Below are 19,913 nucleotides of genomic sequence, written 5' to 3' on the forward strand. Positions count from 1 at the left end.
GCACGATTTGTCATGAATAATGAAATATTCATATTCATGTCATATTCCATTGTAGAGAGAGGGAGAAAGTGGGGAGCACAAAGTTCCTTGGTGTCCATTTAAAGGACAACCTATCCTGGACCCACAACACCTCCTCATTAATCAGGAGGATGAGGAGGGTAAGGCTACTGGCTACTGGCCACCATCCTAACAGAGAGGATTCTGACTGGCTGCATCATAATGTGATCTGGAAGCTCAAAGCATCAGATTGGAGGTCAGTACAGAGGGTGATTCAAACTGCTGAGAAGATCACTGGGGTTTCCCTTCCCTTCCCTTCCCTCTATCGACGATATCTACTGGGAGTAGTGCTTAAAGAAGGTTCAGAGAATCATTGAGGACCCTCAATGAGGGTCTACGGCTGAGGATCCAGCCGTAGTACCTCAGAGACACCACCTTCAAGAAAGAGGTGCAGGAGCATAAACAGCAGGCTGCCAGGCTGGGAAACAGCTTCTTCCTGCAGGCAGCGGACTGTTGACCAACCCTACAAGCTTCTTAAATCATATTATGTATATATGTATGTGTGTTTATTAATTTATTTGGATCATATGTATATATGTGGTTTGTATGTAAGTGCACTGTGTGTCTGTGTGTTTGCACTATAGTCTGGAGACATGCTTTTGTTGGGTTGTACATGTTTATGTGGTGCAGCCGAGATGGGTAAACTGGTTGACCGTTTTGAGTTTTGTGTGCCCGATGGAGATGTGGGGGGGCTGGTAGTCATGGTGGGGAGCTGGCTGATGGAGGACCTCCGTTTTCTTCAGGCTGACTTCCAGGCCAAACATTTACCAGTTTACCTATCTCGGCTGCACCATTTCATCAGATGCTAGGATCGACAACGAGATAGACAACAGACTCTCCAAGGCAAATAGCGCCTTTGGAAGACTACACAAAAGAATCTGGAAAAACAACCAACTGAAAAACCTCACAAAGATTAGCGTATACAGAGCCGTTGTCATACCCACACTCATGTTCGGCTCCGAATCATGGGTCCTCTACCGGCATCACCTATGGCTCCTAGAACGCTTCCACCAGCGTTGTCTCCGCTCCATCCTCAAAATTCATTGGAGCGACTTCATCTCCAACATCGAAGTACTCGAGATGGCAGAGGCCGACAGCATCGAGTCCACGCTGCTGAAGATCCAGCTGCGCTGGGTTGGTCACGTCTCCAGAATGGAGGACCATCGCCTTCCCAAGATTGTGTTATTTGGCGAGATCTCCACTTGCCACCGTGACAGAGGTGCACCAAAGAAGAGGTACAAGGACTGCCTAAAGAAATCTCTTCGTGCCTGCCACATTGACCACCGCCAGTGGGCTGATATCGCCTCAAACCGTGCATCTTGGCGCCTCACAGTTCGGCGGGCAGCAACCTCCTTTGAAGAAGACCGCAGAGCCCACCTCACTGACAAAAGACAAAGGAGGAAAAACCCAACACCCAACCCCAACCAACCAATTTTCCCCTGCAGCCGCTGCAACCGTGTCTGCCTGTCCCGCATCGGACTTGTCAGCCACAATCGAGCCTGCAGCTGACGTGGACTTTTACCCCCTCCATAAATCTTCGTCCGCAAAGCCAAGCTAAAAAGACATGTTTATGTACAGTTACAGGCCCAGATTACCCCAAAACCCAGCAGCAATAGAAATTCACCAAGACAAATGGTTATTTAAACAAAAGTTGCTTTTAATTATATTTAAACATGAAACAGGATCAAACTTTAACTTATAATATTAACTTACTTAATCTAACTTTATCCACTTCTAATTCTAAGTGCACATGTATGTAATGTGAGTGTAAGTTCAGAAAAGTTCTTTGATTCACAGTCCAATCTCTCTTCTCATTCCTCCAAGTTCACTGGTTGTAGGCAATTCTTACATTGTGCACAAAATTTAACATTTATGAATTTTCACCAGCCTTTGGTGCTTGAAAGGTAAATCGTTACCGCTCAGGAAGGTTCTTGTCAGTTTTCAGAGAGAGATATGTTGCTTGTTGGACACAAACTGATCCCCTCTGATCAGCCATTTTAGTGTCTTGCCGAGGAAACTTGCCCCATCAGGGTTTTCCAGATGATAACTTCTTCTTCCAGGTCACCACAGAGTTCCTCTTGTTTCCCTTAGTTCAGGAGAAACATTCTAGCCAGTCACTTCCTCTTGTAAGGACCAAAAGGGTTGTGAGTTCTGTCTTCAAAATGGGGTTTTCAACAAGCCTGCCAGCTTGCCATATTGCAGCCTCCAAAAACATCTGCAGATCTGACCTCTCTCTTTCTGAGAAATCCTGTTTTTTTTTCTTTCCTCTCTCTCTAGGCCATTTCAGCGAGCCCAAAAGTTGAGATGTAAAGGTGGAGAAACTCGGCAAAAATGCATAATTACCTACCGCTCTGAATGTGCAGAGGTGGTCTCCGAGCCACATATTCCAACCCCTCTCTGAGAGGGTTGATCTCCGCAGTGCAGCCCTCCGCCAATCAATCTGAATTGGCAACTGCGCTAGGCGGCTGTTTGGGGGTGGGCTGATAATATGGTCAGCCCATGACCCATCTCCCCATTCACTCCTCTCCCTCCAAGTCAGAGGTGGTGGGGAGCCATCGAGTCAGTGGGAGCTATTAGCGAGGACCATCGGGGCAGCAGGGACCAGCGGGGTAGTGGGGACCAGTGGGGCCATCAGGGGGCGGCCAGTGTGGGCTGGGACAGCCACACCAGGCTGCTTCAGCCTTCGGGGCGGCTCTCTGCAGCTCAAAATGGCCCTCTTCCCTACCCAGTTTCAGCTGCGTGGGGGATTATGGGTAGGGAAGATGGCCATTGCTCTGCCGCGTATTGATGACAGGTGGCGCTGTGGCACCAGTCACCCCCACCTCGAGGCGTCTCTCAATATGAATTGGACGCTGGGGCAGCCTTTTAGGGCTGCCGTCTGAAAGGTGAATTCCCATTTTTCTATCCGCTCCGTAGCTGGTCTCAAGGCAGGGACCCGACATGAAATGGCCCACTGCTTGTAAAAATCAAGGCTCCAAACCCAAATCTTGAAAGGTCTTTATCAGGACTTGAGTCCCGACTTCTCCATTTGCACCTGACTTTGAAATTCTTTCCAAAGGAGTTCCATTGTCTCTGTAAACTCACAGGGTCCATCCAAATATCTGGCTTCAGCAAAGCTCTTGCATTTTAAATGAGTTGTTAAGTGTGAGCATCTGTTTGTGAAGTGACCTGCACTGAACCCACCCCACCCCCCCTCCAAAATCTATCTCTTTTAAAGACATATTTATATATAAAACTTAATATAACCTGTAACAGTGCAATCAGATGGCATTAAACTTGAACTTGACATAGAGTTCAGGGTTTGATTTCAGGGAAATTACTTCTTTACCTTTGAACATATTCAGTGTTGTATCATAAGGCCAAAGTGAACTATAAGACTATGGTATAGAGTAGGTGTAGGCCATTCAGCCCATTGAGTCCATTCCATCATGAGCTGATTCATTCTCCTACTCAGCCCCACTCCCCTGCCTTCTCCTCCTAACCTCTGATACCCTGACTATTCAGATACCTGTCAAACTCTGCTTCTTCAGACGCCCGTGGTAACAAACTCTAGAGGTTCACCACCCTCTGGCTAAAGAAATTCCTCTGTTTTAAACAGGCACCCTTCAATCCTGAAGTTGTGCCCTCTTGTCCTTCACTCCCCCACCATGGGAAACAAATTTGTCACATCTACCCTGTCCAGGCCTTTCACCATTCAAAATAAATGTTCCCTCCCCCCTTCTTCTGAACTCCAAGGAGTACAGTCCAAGAATTGTCAAATATGCTGATCCCTTCATTCCAAGAATCCTTCTTGTGAATCTCTTCTGAACCCTCTCCAACACCAGCACATCCTTTCTCAAAATGAGGAGCCCAAACCTGTACCCCATACTCCAAGAGAGGCCACACCAGGGCCTTATAAAGCCTCAGCATCACATCCCCACTCTTATACATTGTTCCTGGAGAAACTAATGCCATCATTGCGTTCGGATAGATGACAGGAAATGTAAAGGTCACTCCGCACAGTCTGTGCATCCTGCTCCACTCACTATCTTCCCCCTTTACCTCTGTATCTCCAAAGGTAAATATCAAGTCACTGCACCTCCACCCACCCACCCATGCCATCCCTTCTGCTCTTCTCACAACCAGCCAACAGAAACTCAATCGCCATTACAGATCAAAATGCTCGCCCCGAATGTCCAGTCAACACCTGCTGCGGTTTCACTCTTGTGTTTGCAGGCTTCCTATTTCTGGATGCCCTATATGACCATGGCCTTGTTGTTTGCCTTCATTCTGAGCTTTGCCCTGGGACCAGGTAAGTATGTTTACATTAACCCTGCAGTGACCAGAAACAGCTGCATTCCTTTTTGAGAACTTGGGGTCAGCATGCTTTTATTCTTTCAGTATGCGCTGTTTAAAATTAATTTCATTTTAAATTTAGACATGCCGCTCAGTAACAGGCCATACTGGCCCACGAGCCCATGCTGCCAAAACGTACCAATTGTAGGTTAATTGGGGTATTAGGGGAGCCCAAGTCATGGGCCAGAAGGACCTGTTACTGTGCGGCATGTCTAAATTTAAATGTATAACTTACAGGCCTCGTACGCTTTGAAGGGTGGGAGGAAACTGGGCACCCAGAGGAAACCACACAGACACTGAGGGAACGTGCAGACTCCTTTCAGGCAGTGCCAGATTCAAATCCAGGTTGCTGGCGCTGTAATAATGTGCTATTACACCTCTCTCTCTCTCTCTCTCTCTCTCTCTCTCTCTCTATTTATCTCACTCATCCTCTCTTTTACCCCCTCTCTTTCTTACCCTCTCTTTCAACTCTTTTGCTCAGCCCTCCCCCCTCTTTCTCACACACCTCTCTATTGTGCCTTCTGCAGCACTATTGCATTCCACCGATGAACAACTCCTTGAGTGCCAATTCATCCACCTTGTTCCCTTCCCCTTCCCCTTCCTTCTTGGAGGGCACCAACATGCTAGAGGAATGCCAAGCCACAGGCCTCCATGTTATGGAACTGCTTCCCATATAAACCCCTAAAAGTTTCAGCTGCCCCCATTGGAGTATGACGGTGTTATAATGGTCACATTACTGTACAGCAATACAGAGACTTCAGTTTAACTGTGGCAATGACTAAGTCATACAGTACAGCAATGGGCCATTCTGCTCATCATGTCTATGCTGACCCATCCATTCGAATCCCATGACCAGCAATTTGTCTGCAGCTTCTGCCAGACCATAAGACATTGGAGCGGAATCAGGCCATTTGGCCCATCAAGTCAGGCAAGCCATGGTTAATTTACTGACCTTTTTAATCCCATTCTCCTGTCTTCTCTGGGTAACACTTCCCAATTTTCCTCTATCTTAATTATCATCAATGGCTTGGCCTCCACAGCTGTCCCTGGCAACAAATTCCACAGAGGCACCACCCTATTGGGTAAAGAAATTCCTCCTCATCTCTGTTCTAAAGGGATGTTTTTGTATTCCGAGGCTGTGCCCTCTGGTCCCAGACATCCCCACCATAGGAAACATTCTCTCCACGTCCACACTATCCAGGCCTTTCAGTATTCAATAGGTTTCAATGAGATTTCCCCCCCCCCCACCCCCATTATTCTAAACACCAGTGAGTACAATCCCAAAGCCTTCAAACCGTCCTCATATAAAAACCTTTTCATTCCAGTGAAAAGTTAAAACACAACACTGGAGAAACTCAGCAGGTCAAACTGTGTTCTTTATATAGCAAAGATAAAGTTACATCACCAATGTTTCAGACTTGAGCCCTTCATCAAGGTATTCCAATGAATCATCCTTGTGAACCTTCTCTGGACCCTCTTCAATGCCAACACACCCTTCCTTAGTTAAGGAGCCCAAAACTGCTCACAAAATTCCAAGTGCAATCCGACCAATGTCTTCTAAAGCCTCAATATCATATCTATGCCTTGGTGCTTCAAGTGCTCAGTTAAATATTTTGATGATTATTTGACTAAATAATCTGGCATTGAAAACACCTCATCGTAAATGATTCAATTTAAAAGCTCTTCACAAGGCCGAGTTTACATGTAAACTCCACCCCCATGTGACACAAGATGCCATTCAGCTCAGAGGCATTTCTGGACGGACTATAAAAGTTGGGCTTTCCACATCCCAAAATATCACACACTTGCTTCCAGATCTACTTTGCATTTTGGAAATTACAGTTCTCACTTCTACATTTTCCTATATGTTAAATAACACTGGAAATGATTCACCTCCCAAAGAGTAAAACACAAAACTCTGCAGACACAGTCTTTGAAGTAAAAACACAACACTAGAGAAACTCAGCAGGTCAAACAGTGTCCTTTATATAGCGGAGATAAAGGTACATCACTAACATTTCGGGCTTGAGCCCTTCTTCAAGGTGTGTGCAAAAACCAGGCCTGCGACTGAATAAAATGGTGGGAGAAGAGGCAGGGAGAGGGGCACAGGCAAGAGGTAATATGTGTGTAGCGTAGATAAAAGCTCACATTCGACTGGAGGAGGAACAAATGCTTTTATTTGCTTACAACCACGGGTGGAGTTCATGAACAGGTTTCAGAGGGATTCTGGGTTTAGGCTGGAAACTAGGGTTATATATGGGTAAACGGGGGTAGAGTCAGGAGGCGGGGCCAGTCATCAATACAGCATTCTCCTGGTGAATCCCGGTTCACTGCATTCACCCCATCCTGGAGAATTAAGGGTCCGTGGATGAAGAGAAGATGGGATCAAAAGCCAGCAGAAGACAGAAAAAATATATATACACTGCATATACTATTTACAAATTTAGGCAGTCCGGGGGTCTGGAGATCCTGGTGGAGCGCCTTAACACCGGGGGGCCTTGGGCTCCTTGAGTCTCCTGGTCCCCCTGTGATGGAGTAGTAGTGGGCTGGGGCTCCAGCTTGACGATAGAGGGGTGGGGTTCACTCTCCTACTGAACCGGATCCCCTGAGGCCCTGGATGGGGGTGGAGAGAAAGAGCTCGGTAGCTCGTGGGGAACCTGAGGCAACGGTTCTCCAGACCGTTGGTGATGTAGAGTGAGCCAGTGTCTCGCTAGGACCTTGTTTGGGGCCTCCCTGCCATCCAGGTACTCCACCTAAGCGTACGTGGGATTGGCATGAAGCAGTTTCACCCTTTCCACCAGGGGATCAGTCTTGCTTCTCCTCACGTCCTTCTTAAGGAGGACTGGACCAGGACTGGTGAGCCAGGTTGGGAGTGTAATCCCTGATTCCGACCTTCTGTCGAACATGAACAGTAGCTCATGAGGAGTAACATTGGTCGCAGTGCAGAGTAGCAACCGAATGGAGTGGAGCGCGATGGGGAAGACATCCTGCCAGCACGAGTCTTTTTGCTTCAGGGCAAGTTTGACAGCCTTCCAGATCGTGGCATTTTCTTTTTCAACCTGCCCGTTCCCCAGGGGTTGTAGCTGGTAGTTCTGCTGGATGCGATGCCCCTCACCAGCAGGAACTGATGTAGATCATCACTCATGAAGGCTGAGCCCCGGTTGCTATGAATATAGCCGGGATACCCAAACAGGGTGAAAATGGAGACTAGGGCCTTCATAACTGACGAGGCGGACGTGTCTGAGCACGGAATGGTGAACGGGAAGCAGTAGTACTTATCGATGATTGATAGAACGAGGATGTTCCCGTTTGTGGAGGGGAGAGGTCCCTTAAAACCGACACTGAACTGCCTGAAGGACTTGGATGGTTTAATCAGGTGCGCCTTTATGGGGTGATAAAAATGCGGCTTGCATTCTGCACAGACCTGGCATGACCAGGTCATTTCCCTGACATCTTCCTTGGAATAGGGAAAATTGCGGGACTTGACAAAATGAGCCATACGGGTTACCCCTGGTTGGCAGAGCTCATTGTGTATGGTCCAAAGTTGGCCACTGTGTGCGGAGGCACAGCATCCCCTGGACAAGGCATCTGGAGGGTCATTAAGGGCCCCTGGCCGGTAGGTGGTCAAAGCTGTAGGTGGAGAGTTCAATCCTCCACCAAGCAATCTTGTCATTCTTGATTTTGCCCCTCTTGAATCATGAATGCGAACGAGCGCTGGTCAGTGAGGGGCATAAAATTCCTACCAGCCACGTAGTGTCTCCAGTGCCTCATGGCTTCTACAATGTCTTGAGCCTCCTTTTTCACAGATGGGAGCTCGCGACCTTGTAATGTCCATGAAAAAAATGCAATCAGCCTGCCCTCCTGATTGAGGGTAGTAGCCAGGGCTACATTCAAAGTGTCGCTTTCCACTTGGAAAAGTACATTCTCATCCACCGCGTGCAAGGCAGCTTTCGCAATGTGGCTTTGGAGGTAATTGAAAGCCGTCTGGGCTTCAGCCGAGAGGGGAAAAGTGGTGGCCTTTAAGAGGGGACGAACCTTGTCAGTGTATTGAGGGACCCACTGGGCGTAATATGAGAAAAACCCCAGGCATCTCCTCAAAGCCTTTGTGCTCCTGGGGATGGGGAGATCTAATAGGGGGCGGATCCTATCGGGGTCGGGGCCAATGATGTCATTCTCCGCCACGTAGCCAAGGATAGGCACTCGTGTAGTCCTGAACACACACTTGTCAGAATTATAATTGAGATTCCGGGCTCTCGCCGCATGGAGAAAACTCTGGAGATTGGCATCATCGTCTTCCACGGTGTGGCCACAGATGGTGACATTGTCGAAGTAGGAGAAGATAGCCTTCAACCCATACTCATCCACCATTCGGTCCATCTGCCGCTGGAAGATAGACACGTCATTGTTAATGCCGAAAGGGACCCACTGGAACTGATAAGGGTCGACCATTAGCCTCAAATACCATGTACAGGTGGTCCTTGGAACGGATTGGCAGCTGGTGATAGGCAGCTTTCAGGTCAATGGTCAAATAGATATCATTCACCATGACCGAAATGCGAGGGAGGGGATAGGTGTCCAGGAGCATGTATCAATTAATGGTTTGGCTTTAGTCAATTACTAGCCTGTACTTGTTTTCCCCCTTTACAACCACCATTTGCATTCTCCATGGGCTGGTGCTGGGCTTGATGATCCCCTCCTCCAGCAGGTGCTGGGTCTCCGTCTTTATGAATTCCCTGTCTGCCACGCTGTACCTCCTGCTCTTGGTGGTGATGGGCTTACAGTCGGCAGACAAGTTTGGGAAATGGGGGGGGGCCAATGTTCAGCATGGAGAGGTTGCAAGTGGGTCCTGGTTTTGAGGTCCCTCCGTTCTGAACTGTTACCGAGGGAAGGGGACTAGAAAACTCCAAGGTCATGCTTTTAAGGTGACACAGAAAGTCCAGACCCAACAGTACTAGAGCACACAATTCATCCAAAATATACAGATGAAATTTACAAAATTCCCCCCCCTTGAACGATAATTGAATTATACAATGTTTTTGTACACGCACCGAATGAAACCGAGAAGCAAGGAAGATTCAATAATTGGAAGGATACAATTTTAAGTTATACTTTCATACACTCCATGAGTCTATAAAACTTTCCATGGACCCGTATCAATTATGCAGTTGGTAGAATGTCCGTTTACCTTCATCGTTACCATAGAGTTACTGAGCTGGTGAGGTCTGTTCTGGTTGAGGACCAATGATGCCAGTTCGCCAGAGATGCCGTGTTCCTCATTTGAGTGCCCCCCTCTGTCCTGAGTCAACCTGTGCAGATAAGATGGCGCCGACCTCATGGCCACCCTCCTTCCTCCTTTGATTATGATGGCGCTGAATTTGAATTCTGGCTGCGGCAAGATGGCCACTGAGCCTTTTTTGCGCTGTTTCCAAAGGCGGCGGGTTGCGCAGCAGGCGATCTCAGGCGAGTCCAGGACAGACGGCTTGGGGCTGGAATCAGATCCAGGAGCGGTGCAGGCTGAGGACTTCCCTGGACCTCCCTTCGTGCGGAAGACCCTCGACCAATGTCCCTTCTTTCCACAGCTGGAGCACCCCAAGTCTTTAGTGGGGCAATGGGCTCGGGGGTGCAGATCTTTTCCGCAAAAAAAGCACTCCCTAGCGTGAGAAGTGGCAGCAGTTAGAGCAGGGGCAGCCGTAGCAGGAGTAGCCAGTCCTTGGAGGTGCTCACCTGAGAGCACGAGTTCACTGGCTTCAAGATCGTCATTTTCAAGCCTGGCCTTTTACAGTGATTTGGCCAGCTCGACATGACTAGCAAGGTCCTTCTTTTCTGACTTGAGTAGTCATTGCCTCATGTACCTCGAGCGGACTCCTGCGACCAGAGTGTCCCAGATCTGCTCGTCTTCTTGGACACGGCCCGAAGCTGCTTCATATCTGCACTTCTTAGCAAGCGTCCACAAATCCAGCAGGTAGTCGTCGATTGACTCTCTGGGCCATTGGTGACGTAGAGTGAGCCAGTGCCTCACTAGGACCTTGTTCGGGCCCTTCATGCAGCGAGTCTTCAGCGCCTCAATGGCGGCCTCGTATGTTGGGCAGTCTCTGACGACTGTATACCCCTTCGTTCCTACCCTGAAGATGAGTGCCGACCTCCGGAGTTCATCTGTATGGAAGACGTCCGTGGTCGCGTTCAGGTAGGCCTGGAAGCAGTCTAGCCAATATGCGAACTCCTCAGCCATGTCAGGGGACTGGGGGCTCTATTAACAGTATACCAGGCTTGAGCAACACCTCCATCCTTGTTTGTAAGTTAATAAAATTATAGCGCAGATAAAAGTTCACACTCGACTGGAGGGAGAACAAACGCTTTTATTAGCTTTAACAATGGGTAGGGTTCAAAAGTAGGTTTCAGAGGGGTTCTGAGTTTAGGCGGGAAACCAGGGTTATATATGGGTAAACGGGGGTGGAGGCGGGAGGTGGGGCCAGTCATCAATACAGCACTCTTGCAGTAAATCCCAGTTCACTGCAATGGGTGGGCGGGTAGAGTAGAAAAAAGTTGAGGTGATAGGGGGAGGAGGCTGGCTCTGTGAATGGAGAGGGAAGGGGTGGAGAGCTGGAGGAGAGGAGACAGAGGGATGGGGAAGAGAGAGAATGGGGAGCGGGCCAGCAGAAACCAGAGAAGTTGATGTTGATGCCGTCCGGTTGGAGACGGCCCAGACAGAATATGAGGTGTGGTTCCTCCAATTTGTGTGTGGTCTTGGTTTGGCAGCGCACAAGGCCATGGACAGACATGTCGGCATGGGAGTGGGGCACAGAATTGAAATGTGTGGCCCCTGGGAGGTCCCCACCATTGCCGCAACGGTGCTCGATGAAATGACCTTCCAGTCTCTCCAATGTAGAGATGCTAATTCAGATTAAATATGAACTAATATACATAGAACATTACAGCCTTTGGCCCGCAATGTTTTGCATTCCAGACCCCCACTCCTCTCGGTGTCAAAATCTTCCCCTGACATCTCCCCTGAACTTTGCTACTGTCACCTTATACAGATGACTTCTCAAGTCTTGAATTTAAGTCCTCAACTAAAGAAGGCAAACACGCCATAAGCCTTCTTAACTATGCTATCTATCTGTACAGCAACCTTGAGAGATCTGTGGATTTGCACCCCAAGGTCCCCTGCTCCTCCACACTGTTAAGTGTAGAATTAAGTATTAAGTTGCCCGCCTCAAGTCTTCTCAGGAAGTGCAGTTGCACCTTCCTGACAAGTGAGGAGATGTGTGTTTACGACAGGTCCCTAGTTAAGTGGGCTCCAAGGAACTTGGCACTCTCCACTCTCAGCTGTTAACGTGTAGTGCAGGGTGGTCGCCCTTGGTCCTCCTGAGGTCCACGATCATCTCCTAGATTCACAGTAAAAACACAAAACGCTGGAGAGACTCAGCGGGTCAAACAGCATCCTTTATGTAGCAAAGGCAGAGATGCAGAGCTGACGTTTTGGGCTTGAGCCCCTCATCAAAGTACGAGAAAGTGCCGGTGTGCGTCAGAATCAAAAAAATGGGAGTGGTTGCGGGGGGGGGGGGGTGCAGGGCAGGAGATGGGATACGAGGCTATGTTCGTCCAATGAGTTTGCTTGTCTTTGGCCAGGAGGTGTAACCAGCACGGTGACAGGGGAGATGTTCACGCAGACTGCACGCCTGCCTGCCTACATGGTTTGTGGCTCTGTGAACTGGCTTAGCTTCTTTATTATCAGTCTCACATTCCCTTTTATTGTGGTAAGTGCCAGATTTTTCTTCGGTGAGATCGTCCCATGCCCCACCCATATTCCACTCCACTCCAACCGCTTCCTCCCTCATCACTCAAGACCTGTCTAGAGGCAGAGTCAAAAAAGGAAAGATTTGAACAGGAGCAGGGGTCCGCCATCAGGCCCGTCGAGCCTGTTCTGCCATGCAACATCTTGGCTCATCTGGCCGTGGACACATCCCCACTTTCCTGTCTGTTCCCCATAACTTTCAGACTTCCTCTACTGTGCAAAAATGTGCCTCTGTGGGTATGTCTTTACAGGGAAGCTAATTTAGATAGTTTCATGTACACGACCAGAAAATTATCTTGAATACTTTTAATGAGGCTACTTTCTCGCGAGTTTGCGGAGGTTTGTTATTGGCTTCGAAAACCTTGGCAAACGTTTACCGATATGTGGTGGAAAGTGTGCTGGCCGGCTGCATCATGGCCTGGTAAGTGGGCACCATTACCATTGAGCAGAAACCCCTGCAACTGGTAGTGGACACAGCCCAGGACATCACAGACAAAACTACCCCACCCCCCCCCCCCACCACCACCACCCACCATCGAGAACATCTACAGGGAATGCTGCCATCGGAGAGCAACAGCAATCTTCAAGGCTTGCACCACAAAGCATACACTCTGTTCTCAGTGCTGGCGTCAGGAAAAAGGTACAGATGCCACAAGACAGGTTCAGGAACAGTTGCTACCCCCTCCACCATCAGACTCCTCAACGACAAACTCAATCAGGGACTCATTTCAGGACTCTGAGTTTGCACCTTATTTATTATTGAATATTTATTTTCTGTATTTGCACAGTTCCTTCTTCTTTACATTCCTCTCTTTTGGACCTGTATCCACCGCCTTCCAATCCCACTGCCGTCTCTCTCCCCCTCACCTACCTGAGTCGTGCTGCCGTCTCTCCATCCCCCCAAGCTCTAATCGCTTTGCCTTCTCTCTCCCCCTCGCCTGCCCAAGTCGCGCTGCTGTCCCTCTCCCCGGCCCACCCAAGTCGCGCTGCAGTCTCTCTCCCCCCACCCGCCCAAGTCGCTCTGCCGTCTTTCTCCCCCACCCCCGCCCACCCGAGTCGCGCTGCTGTCTCTCTTTTTCTCTCTCTCTCCCCCCCTCCATTGTACCAGCACCAGGAAATAAATGCAGGTTTTTGGTGCTTTCCGGATTTTAGATGTCCGGATAAAGGATTGTGTACCTGTATCAGTGAAGCACCTTCCATTTAAACACATACACCTCATGCTGGGGTTGAGGTAAGAATCAGAATTTATTGTCATGAGCATGTCTCACGAGATTCATTGTTTTGCATAAGCATTACAGGTGCAATTTTTTCTATAAATTACATTTTTTTAAAATAAATAAATCAGTGTAAAAAGAAGAAAAAAGTGAGGTAGTGAGTCTGGTTCATTGTCCATTCAGAAATCAGATGGCGGAGGGGCGGAAGCTGTTTCTGCATCGTTGGGTGTTTGTTTTCAGACTCCTGTCCCTCCTTCCTGATGGTAGCAGAGTAAAGAGGGCATGGTCTGGGTGGTGGGGATCCTTGAGGATAGAAGCTGCTTTCTTGAGACACCACCTCTTCTAGATGTCCTCGATGGAATGAAGGCTGATGCCCATGATGGTGCTCATGGTGTTCACAATTGTAGCCTTTTCCTGTCCTGTGTGTTGGCCCCTCCACACCTGACAGTGATGCAACCAGTTAGAATGCTCTCCATGGTATGACCTGGAGACATTTGGAAGAGTCTTTGGTGACGTACTAAATCTCCGCAAACTCAACACTAAGTATAGCCGCTGGTGAGCCTTCTATGTCATTGCATCGACACAGAGGCCCTGGGACTAGGGATGTTGGCACCTAGGAATTTTAAGTTCTTTACCCTCTCCACTGCCATCCCCTCGACGAGGACTGGTTTGTGCCCATCCTTGTGGTGTTTAACCTTGGCTCTGTGCCACCTTGCCCCCCTTTTCACTAGGAGAACCTGCACCACTTTTTTTTCCTCATCTTCCTCTCCAATTGCCTCCTCATCGCGCTGTTCATCTACATCGTCATGCCTGAAACTAAAAACAAGTCCTTCGTGGAGATTGAGAGGGAATTTCGAGCTCGGAACTTCAGGGGCAGATTAACAAGAGCAGCAGTGGGAGGTTTCATCAACAACATACAGATGTTAAACCTTTGGAAACCTTGACATGCAGGTGGCATTGTTTGCCTCAGGTCAGATGGCGGCCTTAACTGTGCACGATAATCTCTGCTGAACTTGTTCCACCAACCCCCCTGGTGGCAGGCAGTTTCATCCACATTTTGTAACTCCATTGGAGCTGCTTTGATGATGAGATTGTATCATCAAAAAGAAATTCAACTTAATTTTTAAAAAACCTTTTATCTGCTTCATGTGACGGTGCCAGTTGTGACCGAGGCCGTTCAACTTTAAAACATTAATAGTTTATTGTTAAAGCACAGAAGTTCTGGTGGAATCCAGCAGGTTTTGCAGCATCCAATGGAGGTAGAGCTACAAATATGTGATATTTCGGGCCTCAGACCTCCTTCAAGGTGTAAGTAAGCAGCAGGCAAGTGCCTGAATTGAAGATTTCAAACATGAAGAAGGGCTCAGTTATACCATAGGCCCCATTCAGCCCACCGAGACTGCCCTGCCATTCAATCATGAGCTGATCCATTATCCCCCCTCAGCCCCAGTGCCCTGCCCGGCCTTCTCCCCATAACCTTTGATGCCCTGGCTGATCAAGAACCTCTCAATCCCTGCCTTAAATACACCCAATGACTCGGCCTCCAACTGCCTGTGGGAACAAATTCCCCAGATTCACCACACTCCTGTCCAAAGAAATTTTTCTTCATCTCAGTTCTAAGCGGGCATCCTACAAGTTGAGCCTCTTGTCCTTGACTCTCCCACTGCGAGAAACAACTTTTCTACATTACTCTGTCTATGCCTTTCAACATTCAAAATGTTTAAAGTGAGATCCCATTCTCCTAAATTCTAACGAGTACAGGCCAAGAGCAGTCAAACGCTCCTCATGTGATCACCCTTTCATTCCCGGAATCATCCTTGTGAACCTCCCCTGAACTCTCTCCAATAACAGCACATCCTTTCCTAAGCAAGAGCCCAGAACTGTATCTTTCCCTCCTGTGGACGCTATGAGACTAACTTGAGTTCCTCCCGGTTTTCTCTGTTTCTCTACAATCACAGCATTTACAGACTTCTGTGTTGCACTCCTCTCAATCATTTATTGTTCCCCAGATGCTAGTCACCTACTGCGTTCAGCATTTTCTGCTTGTATTTTATGTCAGTACCTTTAAAACTTTTAATAGAATAAAATGAATATTAGTAACAATTTGCTCTTATGAATACCATTATCTTAAAGGACCATTGTCTTGATTAAATGTTATTATTCTTTTCTTTGAACTTTTATTTTTTGTGGATACAACGTGGAACTGGAGCATGGTAATGTGTCGTGACCTGCCGGTTCAGTATTTATCCCATATCTCTGTACAATTCAGTATACTGCATTATAGGGCTGGTGCGGCCAAAGGATCATATCAAGGCTGCGGGCTGCTCGACAATGGCTGAAGGGGAATGGAGGCATCCAAACCAGGATGGGAGAGGGTGTGGGATGGGCTTCCAAGGGGCCTCGGGCATTGAAGGCTTCCTAATCATCTTCAGACCCGGTGCCAGGCTACTTTGCTCCCCAGGCAAGGCCAACTAGAGTGAAACTTGGTTAGAACGCGATTCGTTAATCAGCGGAATCGCTTATAGCGCGGGTGTATGTGGACCCCAAACATTGATTTTAGGATGTCAGGCTAACAGTCGCGAACAGTCACAAACTCAAAAATGGATTCTTATAACTCATTTACAAGATGTGTATGTTAATATGTGGAGTTTAAGGTCTTAAAGGTCTTATTATAGGGTTTGAGTCACAGTTTTCTGTTTTCCTGCTTCCTGAATGCATATGCATCTGTTCCACAACTTGGCTGTAAAGTGGTATGAAATCTTGGACCCCAACTACTGCATTCTAACGAAATTTTACTGTTCTTGCATCCCCTCGCCCCCGCCCCCAAAAAAAATTGCCAACTTCAATTTTCAAAAAGAGATGTTGTGCAGAAAAAAATGAAAGGCACAAAACTTGAAACTGCTACATTTATATTAAATTGCAAGAATAGGTAACACATCAATCTTTGATTATCTTTCTCAAATTCAAAAAAAAATATTTTGGCACACACCTCATTTTGAATGAAAGGGTAGAATGCAGACCTGCACCAAGGCCAACACAACACTAAAACCTTTAAGTCTATATACCTTTTAAGGTTACTTGGCGTAACCAGCCCGTCATATTAGGTCAATATTTTGTTTCCCAAGGTGGGAGAGTCTAGGACAAGAGGGCACAACTTCAGGTTTGAAGGGTGTCTGCTTAGAACAGAGATACAGGGTCCCAGAATGGTAGGTGATCAGGGTACAGATTTATGGGTCACTGATCACTCACTGCCCTGGGTCCATGTACCCTGATCACCCACTTCCCTAGGCCCCTGTATCCTAATCACCTACAGCTGAGGGGTGAGGAGGGAGGGGGGAGTTTTCTGGGTTGGGGGATTGGGATGGGGGGAGTGTCCTGAGGACTATGAGGGGGGACAGGAGAGTTACAGGGTGAGGGGGGGGAGGGAGGGCTTTTCCAGGGACAGGGGAAGGGTAAGTGTTTGGGGGAGGGGAAGGAGGAAGAAGAGTTTCCTGACAAGGGGGGGAGGAGGAGATTCCCTGGGGAAGGGAGAGTTTCCGAGGGAGAGGGAGGGGGAGTTTTCCAGGAAGGAACCAGTGTTGTGGGGACTCAGGAAGGGGAAGGGGGGAGTTTTCCAGGGAAGTATGGAGGAGAAGTGGAGAGGAGACGTGGAAATAATTGTTGACTTCAGGAAGAAGTCAGGGGAACACGTCCCAGTCCTCATTGAGAGCTCAGTAGTGGAGAGGGTGAAGAACATCAAATTGCTGGATGTCAACATCTCCGAGGACCTGTCCTGGAGCCTCCATGTTGATGCAATCATAAAGAAAGCTCGCCAGCGGCTATACTTGGTGAGGTGCCTGAGGAGATTTGGTACGTCACTGAAAACTCTCATAAACCTCTACAGGTGCACCATGGAGAACATTCTGGTTGGTTGCATCACAGTCCAGTATGGAGGTGCCAACTCTCAGGAGAATAATAAACTCCAGAGGGTTGTTAACTCAACCTGCGACATCACAGGCACCAGACTTCACTTAATCGAGGACATCTACATGAGGTGGTGTCTTAAAAAAGCAGCCTCTATCCTCAAAGATCCTCACCACCCAGCCCATGCCCTCTTCACTCTGCTACCATTGGGGAAAAGTTACAGGAGCCTAAAGAGGAGCACTCAGCGGCACAAGGACAGCTTCTTCACCGCTGCCATCAAATTCCTGAATAATCAATGAACCACTTTCATTTTTATTTTTTATTTATAGTAATGTCTTAAGATTGTTTATAATATGAACGTTTACACTTTGACGCTGCTGCAAACACCAAATTTTATCACTTGTTCATGAAAATAAATTCTGATTCTGAGAGGAGACGGGGAGTGGTGGGTTCCAGGAAGAGGGGAGATGGGGAGAGATGGAACCCGGGTAGAGGAGAGACGGGGAGAGATGGGACTCAGGCAGAGGGAGATGGGGAGAGATGGAACCCGGGTAGAGGAGAGACGGGGAGAGATGGGACTCAGGCAGAGGGAGATGGGGAGAGATGGAACCCGGGTAGAGGAGAGACGGGGAGAGATGGGACTCAGGCAGAGGGAGATGGGGAGAGATGGAACCCGGGTAGAGGAGAGACGGGGAGAGATGGGACTCAGGCAGAGGGAGATGGGGAGAGATGGAACCCAGGCAGAGGGGAGACGGGGAGAAATGGGACCCAGTCAGAGCAAGATAGATGGGGAGAGATGGAACCCAGGGAGAGGGAAAATGGGGAGGTGGGACCCAGGAAGAGGGGAGACAGGGAGAGATGGGTCCCAGGTTGAGGGAAGTTGGGGAGAGATTGGTCCTAGGTTGAGGGAAGATGGAGAGAGCACCATATTACTGCAAAGCACTGAATTTCATGACTTATTCATGACAATAAATTCTGATTATGATTTTGAGGAGTGCATATTTTTCCAAGCAGGGGGCAGGGGGGAGTTTTCTGGAGAGGGTGGAGTTCAGAGTGGGGAGGGGAGGAGGAAGGAGGGGGATTTTCTCAGGGAGTGGTAGTACATCTCTCTCCCAGGGAATGAGGGGGTCCTCTCTCTCCCTCTCTCTCTCTCTCCCTCTCTCTCTCTCTCTCTCTCTCTCTCTCTCTCTCTCTCTCTCTATCTGAGGGAGTGGGGACTTTCTTTCTCTTTCTCCCCTGGGGAGTGGGGGACCTTATCTCTCGCCCGATGAGTGGGCAGGGGGAATCGCCTCCCTCTCCTGGTTACCCAGAGTCGCACTCCCAGCTTCACCTCTGTCTATTCAGTCCGACACTGCTGCCCAATATACATCTCAGGGACATCCTCCTTCAGTGGTGCTCTCCCACTTCCTGCAGAGCGCTGGTTTGGTCATGCTAATTTTCTTTGATATCCCCCAAGCTCCTCAGAGGATGTGCCCTCCCACCGTCTGGGCAGGAGGGTCACTTCAAAGGGAACAGCAGACACCTCGTTCTCCCTGTGCTCCAGGATATAGTCACTGTGCGACACAGCTGCTGGCTCCGTCCCTCTGCCACACCACCAGCCCCTCACTCTTAGTGGGACCAAGTTCCTGTGCTGAGGGTACACGGCAGTCAGTTCCTTTCCCTGCTCCTACTAATCCTGCAGGTTTCTTCTCCCGGATTGACTTCATCGGGAAGGATGGCGCAGGTGTCTCAGGGTGAGTCCATGTTTTGTCAGCCTGCACTGTGTGTTCGAGCCACTCCTGTTCCCTGCACCTAGTCCCATGCAGAGCCAGGGACATCCTCCGGGTCATCGATATTTTGTCCGTCCACCCCCGTCCCCGTTGCCCACCCACGAGCAGCTTAACTGGACACTGAGGGGATAAATCATACACAGTGTCTTGGGCAGCTCATCCATGAGAGGGGCAGGGAAAGGAGAGACTAATATGGTCTAAATCTATCCGTGAGAGGAGCAGGGAGAGGAGAGATTAACCCAGTCTAAATCCATCTGTGAGAGGAGCAGAGAAAGGAGAGACAATCTGGTCTAAATCCATCTGTGAGAGGGGCAGAGAGAGGAGAGACTAACCCAGTCTAAATCCATCTGTGAGAGGGGCAGGGAGAGGAGAGACTAAACCGGTCTAAATCCATCTGTGAGAGGAAGGAGAAGAGAGACTAACGCAGTCTAAATCCATCTGTAAGAGGGGGAGGGAGAGGAGAGACTAAACCGGTCTAAATCCATCTGTGAGAGGAAGGAGAAGAGAGACTAACCCAGTCTAAATCCATCTGTGAGAGGGGGAGGGAGAGGAGAGACTAACCCAGTCTAAATCCATCTGTGAGAGGGTCAGGGAGAGGAGAGACTAACCCAGTCTAAATCCATTGGTGAGAGGAGAGACTAACCCGGTCTAAATCCATCTGTGAAGGGACAAGGAGAGGAGAAACTAACCTGGTCTAAATCCATCTGTGAGAGGAAGGAGAAGAGAGACTAACCCAGTCTAAATCCATCTGTGAGAGGGGCAAGGAGAGGAGAGACTAACCCAGTCTAAATCCATCTGTGAGAGGGGCAGGGAGAGGAGAGACTAACCCGGTCTAAATCC

At 48.7% G+C, this 19,913-nt stretch overlaps 1 protein-coding gene across 1 annotated transcript in view; it reads left to right on the forward strand.

Moving 5' to 3' along the window:
• Positions 1 to 14,438, forward strand: part of LOC138762409 (solute carrier family 2, facilitated glucose transporter member 11-like) — a 77,588-nt gene extending 63,150 nt beyond the window's left edge. Inside the window, exons 9-11 of the mRNA XM_069936169.1 lie at positions 4,273 to 4,348; positions 12,022 to 12,149; positions 14,133 to 14,438. Coding sequence (XP_069792270.1) covers positions 4,273 to 4,348; positions 12,022 to 12,149; positions 14,133 to 14,345 — 417 coding nt within the window. The 3' untranslated portion in view covers positions 14,346 to 14,438. The remainder of the gene's footprint in view (positions 1 to 4,272; positions 4,349 to 12,021; positions 12,150 to 14,132) is intronic.
• The last annotated feature ends 5,475 nt before the right edge of the window (positions 14,439 to 19,913 follow it).

The sequence above is a fragment of the Narcine bancroftii genome, chromosome 4 (assembly GCF_036971445.1).
Source record: "Narcine bancroftii isolate sNarBan1 chromosome 4, sNarBan1.hap1, whole genome shotgun sequence".
In the NCBI taxonomy this organism is placed as follows: Eukaryota; Metazoa; Chordata; class Chondrichthyes; order Torpediniformes; family Narcinidae; genus Narcine; species Narcine bancroftii.